We start from the raw sequence: 6865 nt of genomic DNA, 5'->3' as shown, positions 1-6865 counted from the left end.
AATACATATACAGTATATACACACACAGTATACATATACAGTATATACACACACAGTATACATATACAGTATATAACACACAGTATACATATACAGTATATACACACACAGTATACATATACAGTATATACACACACAGTATACATATACAGTATATACACACAGTATACATATACAGTATATACACACACAGTATACATATACAGTATATACACACAGTATACATATACAGTATATACACACACAGTATACATATACAGTATATACACACAGTATACATATACTGTATATACACACACAGTATACATATACTGTATATACACACAGAATACATATACAGTATATACACACAGTATACATATACTGTATATACACACAGAATACATATACAGTATATACACACACAGTATACATATACTGTATATACACACAGAATACATATACAGTATATACACACACAGTATACATATACAGTATATACACACAGAATACATATACAGTATATACACACAGTATACATATACTGTATATACACACAGAATACATATACAGTATATACACACACAGTATACATATACAGTATATACGCACAGAATACATATACAGTATATACACACAGTATACATATACTGTATATACGCACAGTATACATATACAGTATATACACACAGTATACATATACTGTACATACGCACAGTATACATATACAGTATATACGCACAGTATACATATACTGTGAAATAAAACATTTATTATGTCAGCAGGTAACTCATCTTTACTGTGGAGAAGGTTTTACTCTACTCACATTAATGTTACACATAAATTAAGACATTATCTAAATAGTAATGTTTATGTATCTGCACTATAACTCACATAAAATAGTGCTCCTCACGATTACCTGTAATAAAACTACTCAGGTTGAACCTGCAGAGGTTCCTTTAGTTTTATGAATGCAGTCTGGTTCCTGCTCAGGCTGTTGACCTTTGACCTCTGCTGTCTCTGTTGGAGGAGGCGGGGCCAGGGAGTGGGGTGTTCTCCTCAGCAGCCAATGGGAGGGACAAGGGGTGGTGCTTGGAACCAACACAACCAATAGAGAGTGACAGGAGTCGGGGTCTGACACGTCACTCCACATTCACACAGATTGGTCCTGATTGTGAGTACTGCAGTCTGTCCAAGTATTACTACAGAGTACTTACTACCTGTACTGAATGTAGTGGTCATCTCTCTGCAGTACCACATTCTTCTTCTTCTATGGCCCTGATGGACTCAGCGGCGCCGCCCGTCCTCTCTCTGGTCTCTGTTCTGTCTCTGTTAGCATGTAGCATCCAGGTGTTAGCAGCCATCCTGCTAACACGCAGGTGTGGGGGGCGGAGCTCTGCAGAGGACAGGTGGATCCTACTGTGGCTCTTCTATGATGTCATCGTCCACCTCACACTGGTACGACCAATCAGGAGCAGCTTCATCTTCCCTTCCCCGTTATTTGTTGTTATATGTTTGTTTTACCATTTGTTGTGTATCATCAGTTTGTCTACATGTCACTGTTTATTGTTTATTATTTGTTGTTTATTGTTTGGTTTGACGTGTCCTCAGGAAGGTCCGTTTGTCTACATGTCTCTGGTTGTTGTTTATTATTTTTTGTTTATTGTTTGTTTTGACATGTCCTCAGGAAGGTCCGTTTGTCTACATGTCTGTGGTTGTTTGTTTATTATTTGTTGTTTATTGTTTGGTTCGACGTGTCCTCAGGAAGGTCCGTTTGTCTACACGTCTCTGGTTGTTTGTTTATTATTTGTTGTTTATTGTTAGTTTTGACGTGTCCTCAGGAAGCTCCGTTTGTCTATATATCTATTTATTGTTTATTTTTTGTTGTTTATTGTTTGGTTCGACGTGTCCTCAGGAAGGTCCGTTTGTCTACACGTCTCTGGTTGTTTGTTTATTATTTGTTGTTTATTGTTAGTTTTGACGTGTCCTCAGGAAGCTCCGTTTGTCTATATATCTATTTATTGTTTATTTTTTGTTGTTTATTGTTTGGTTCGACGTGTCCTCAGGAAGGTCCGTTTGTCTACACGTCTCTGGTTGTTTGTTTATTATTTGTTGTTTATTGTTAGTTTTGACGTGTCCTCAGGAAGCTCCGTTTGTCTATATATCTATTTATTGTTTATTTTTTGTTGTTTATTGTTTGGTTCGACGTGTCCTCAGGAAGGTCCGTTTGTCTACACGTCTCTGGTTGTTTGTTTATTATTTGTTGTTTATTGTTAGTTTTGACGTGTCCTCAGGAAGCTCCGTTTGTCTATATATCTATTTATTGTTTATTTTTTGTTGTTTATTGTTTGGTTCGACGTGTCCTCAGGAAGGTCCGTTTGTCTACACGTCTCTGGTTGTTTGTTTATTATTTGTTGTTTATTGTTAGTTTTGACGTGTCCTCAGGAAGCTCCGTTTGTCTATATATCTATTTATTGTTTATTTTTTGTTGTTTATTGTTTGGTTCGACGTGTCCTCAGGAAGGTCCGTTTGTCTACACGTCTCTGGTTGTTTGTTTATTATTTGTTGTTTATTGTTAGTTTTGACGTGTCCTCAGGAAGCTCCGTTTGTCTATATATCTATTTATTGTTTATTATTTGTTGTTTACTGTTAGTTTTGACGTGTCCTCAGGAAGGTCCGTTTGTCTACACATTTCTGTTTATTGTTTATTATTTGTTGTTTATTGTTAGTTTTGACATGTCCTCAGGAAGGTCCGTTTGTCTATATATCTATTTATTGTTTATTATTTGTTGTTTATTGTTTGTTTTGACGTGTCTTAAGGAAGGTCCGTTTGTCTACACATTTCTGTTTATTGTTTATTATTTGTTGTTTACTGTTAGTTTTGACGTGTCCTCAGGAAGGTCCGTTTGTCTACACATCTCTGTTTATTGTTTATTATTTGTTGTTTACTGTTAGTTTTGACGTGTCCTCAGGAAGGTCCGTTTGTCTATATATCTATTTATTGTTTATTATTTGTTGTTTATTGTTTGGTTTGACGTGTCTTCAGGAAGGTCTGTTTGTCTACACATCTCTGTTTATTGTTTATTATTTGTTGTTTATTGTTAGTTTTGACATGTCCTCAGGAAGGTCCGGTTGTCTACACATCTCTGTTTATTGTTTATTATTTGTTGTTTATTGTTAGTTTTGACGTGTCCTCAGGAAGGTCCGTTTGTCTACACATCTCTGTTTATTGTTTATTATTTGTTGTTTATTGTTTGGTTCGACGTGTCCTCAGGAAGGTCCGGTTGTCTACACGTCTCTGGTTGTTTGTTTATTATTTGTTGTTTATTGTTAGTTTTGACGTGTCCTCAGGAAGGTCCGTTTGTCTACACATCTCTGTTTATTGTTTATTATTTGTTGTTTATTGTTTGTTTTGACATGTCCTCAGGAAGGTCTGTTTGTCTACATGTCTCTGTTTGTTTGTTTGTTTATTATTTGTTGTTTATTGTTTGTTTTGACGTGTCCTCAGGAAGGTCCGTTTGTCTACATGTCTCTGGTGGGGACGGTTGAGACATCTGACGGCCCGCTGGCTGAACTCTGTGAGTTTTACTTTATTTACGTTTTATGGTACTTTCCTCTACTTTTTACGGTACTACATCTACAGTTAGTACGCGTGTACTTTTACTTTAGTATAATCTGTCTGTCTCTCTGTAGGGAAGGAGTACGGTAAAGCCGACAGTCGCTGGCTGGTTTCTGATCCGAACATCGTCGCTATAGAAGTTCTTACCGTCATCCTCGACTCTCTGCTCGGTCTGCTGCTGATACACGCAGTACTGAAGGAAAAGTACTACAGGTAACACTACAAGTACTACATACTGGATCCTTTGCTCACAAATAATATAGGAAGATACATTTACACACACACACACAGTACACAGTGTGTATACTGTATATCTCCACAGTACACAGCATGTATTCTGTGTATTTCCCCTGTACACGGCGTGTGTTCTGTGTATTTCTACAGTAAATGGCGAGTATTCTGTGTATTTCTACAGACACTTTCTGCAGATCGTACTGAGCGTGTGCGAGCTGTACGGCGGCTGGATGACCTTCTGTCCTGATTGGCTGGTTGGCAGTCCGAACCTGAACACGTCCAGCTGGCTCTACCTGTGGGTCTACCTGGTCTTCTTTAACGGGGTCTGGGTCCTGGTCCCGGTTCTGCTGCTCGTCCAGTCCTGGTTCTCGCTGAGGAGACTGCACGCACTCAGACCGGACGAAAACTACAGCAGCGTAAAAAGGAAGTTGATGTAGAGACGCCGTGTTCGACGAGTTTATCTTCACCAGTCAGCGTTATTGATCTCAGAGGAACAGGGACCATGCTCACAGAGTTCAGCTCGGCTGGGATCAACGATCGGTCGGATCGAACTGATCAGCAGGAAGGTTCTTCAGGTTCCTGATGGTCTGGTTCTCCTCTATTAAAGCAACAGAACTGTTAACGTTGTTTCACACCTTCACACAAACGATCCATTATTATCTCTATTAGTTCTGATCAGGCTCAGGATCAGGACCCTAAGGACCCCAGGTACACTTTTCCCCTTTTAGAACCAGACCTTCTGCCGTCCAGACTGAACAGTGACTCTGAGATCATGTAAAAATTAAAGTGTGTTTTGATTGGCTGAAACAATAAAGGTGTGACCGCCAGTTTAATGATAATGTCTTTATTATCCACCTTTAGCCCCACAGGCTGAGTACGAACCGAGGATTCACATTCAGCTCTGTTACGACCCCCTGTTGGTCTAGGGGTGTTGGGGCCATAAACATATAGGCACAACTGGTAGATCTGAACAAGGTAACGTTTATTGGTAACAGCAGAGATGTAGACAGGTAACAAAAAAACAAAAGGAGGGTGGACGAGGGTGCTGCGAAAATAACAAGCCAAGTTAAAATAAAAATGGTCCTCAAAAGGAGGCCTGTACCTATCTATCGTTTAAAACAGGGTTGATTCTTACTACAAAAGAACACAAAGAGCACAGCACCCACTCCACCTGGTGAAAACTAACACAATAGTAAACAGAACAATAAGTGAATTTCTCCACTGCACCCAAATGTGGAGCTAACATACAAAGGTATGCAAATGTTTACCTAAACACAATGTACAGCTAATAGGCACTGAAGGTGGATAGTTCCACTACACACAGAGTACAACAGACAGGCTATGCAGTCAATACCAGCTGCACACAAGTCAACAGGCGGTGACAAGCTGCCCGGAGCAACAGGTGGACTCTCCTTATGAGCCGGAGGTAATTAACGTGGTGACGAGCCATTGGTTGAGTGGAAAACAGAGGGAACCAATGGGCGGTACAGATGTCAGCACCCCAGAAACCAGGAAGTAGGCGGGTCTTCATTCCCCAGGGACACAGCCTACTTGGTAGAGGTGAGTCAGACAAAAGGGGAAACACAAGGGTGACAGCGACAGCCGTGACAAGCTCACTGAGGCTACGTGAACACGGACACTCAGCCTTCAACATCACACGTCTGTTAGCACGAGTCCTTCAGACCTGATCAACCAGCCACGTTCATCAGGAGGCGGGTCAGAGAGTCCAGTCAGGGCATCACAACATGTCATCAGCTGGTCAACCACCTACGAGTCCAGAACTCACAAGAACCCCAGACCACATCCTCGGGTTCAATACAAAAACATCAAGAGACGCCGCTCTCTCATAGACCAGCACCGGTGTTAAGCAAACGGCTACCGCTCAGGACGGAGCGGTGAGTCTGATTTGAAACGCTGCCACAGAAAGCTGAGCCAACCTGACGCCTGCTCCGCCTGCTCCTGCTGATGCTCCTCCTCCTGCTCCTCCTCCTCCTCCTGCTGCTGCTCCTCCTCCTCCTCCTCATCAGCTCTTCTTGATGAGTTTGCTGACAGACATGAAGGCCTGCTGGAGGCCGAGTCCCTGCAGAGCGCTGCAGGCCTGGATCTCCCACAGCCGGTCACTGTAACGTGGCAGATCCAGGTGTTTGGAGATCTGAGGGGTGGAAGAGGAGGAGGAGGAGGAGCAGTTGGTTAGAGCAGATCACAGCACCGGCTGTATAAAGGATGCTGTGGACTGTGTTTCGTACCTCTTCTATGCTCATGGAGTTCGGCAGGTCCATCTTGTTGGCCAGAACCATCAGAGGGATGCCTCGTACCTTCTCGTCACCCAGGACCTTCTTCAGGACTTCCTGTGCCTCCCGGATCCGGGTAGAATCACTGCTGTCCACTACAAACACCAGAGCCTTGCAGTCATTCAGGTAGTACCTAAAGAAGATGAACAGTTCGGTTGGTTTGGATCTGTTTTGTTCTGTTGGGAGATAACTGTTGGGTTTCTGTAAATGTCATCACAGAGTTCGGTCTGGACCGGCTCTTTGTGAACAGAGACGGGAGATAACTGTTGGGTTTCTGTAAATGTCATCACAGAGTTCGGTCTGGACCGGCTCTTTGTGAACAGAGACGGGAGATAACTGTTGGGTTTCTGTAAATGTCATCACAGAGTTCGGTCTGGACCGGCTCTTTGTGAACAGAGACGGGAGATAACTGTTGGGTTTCTGTAAATGTCATCACAGAGTTCGGTCTGGACCGGCTCTTTGTGAACAGAGACGGGAGATAACTGTTGGGTTTCTGTAAATGTCATCACAGAGTTCGGTCTGGACCGGGTCTTTGTGAACAGAGATGGGAGATAACTGTTGGGTTTCTGTAAATATCATCACAGAGTTCGGTCTGGACCGGGTCTTTGTGAACAGAGATGGGAGATAACTGTTGGGTTTCTGTAAATGTCATCACAGAGTTCGGTCTGGACCGGCTCTTTGTGAACAGAGACGGGAGATAACTGTTGGGTTTCTGTAAATGTCATCACAGAGTTCGGTCTGG

The 6865-nt window shown here is 42.2% G+C and overlaps 2 protein-coding genes across 2 annotated transcripts in view; one reads left to right on the top strand and one right to left on the bottom strand.

The window, feature by feature from the left end:
- Positions 1–6865, bottom strand: part of LOC123971238 (NLR family CARD domain-containing protein 3-like) — a 427855-nt gene that overhangs the window by 310895 nt on the left and 110095 nt on the right. The window lies entirely within an intron of this gene.
- Positions 1126–4665, top strand: ebpl (EBP like). Its single transcript, XM_046051574.1, has 5 exons — positions 1126–1153; positions 1232–1437; positions 3488–3557; positions 3673–3811; positions 4014–4665. The coding sequence occupies exons 2-5, from the start codon at positions 1252–1254 to the stop codon at positions 4267–4269; spliced, it is 651 nt and encodes a 216-aa protein (XP_045907530.1). The 5' UTR covers positions 1126–1153; positions 1232–1251; the 3' UTR covers positions 4270–4665.

Source organism: Micropterus dolomieu, linkage group LG01 (assembly GCF_021292245.1).
Source record: "Micropterus dolomieu isolate WLL.071019.BEF.003 ecotype Adirondacks linkage group LG01, ASM2129224v1, whole genome shotgun sequence".
Lineage (NCBI taxonomy): Eukaryota > Metazoa > Chordata > Actinopteri > Centrarchiformes > Centrarchidae > Micropterus > Micropterus dolomieu.
Note: the sequence above shows the minus strand (reverse complement) of the source record. Positions and strands in the feature narration are given on the sequence as shown.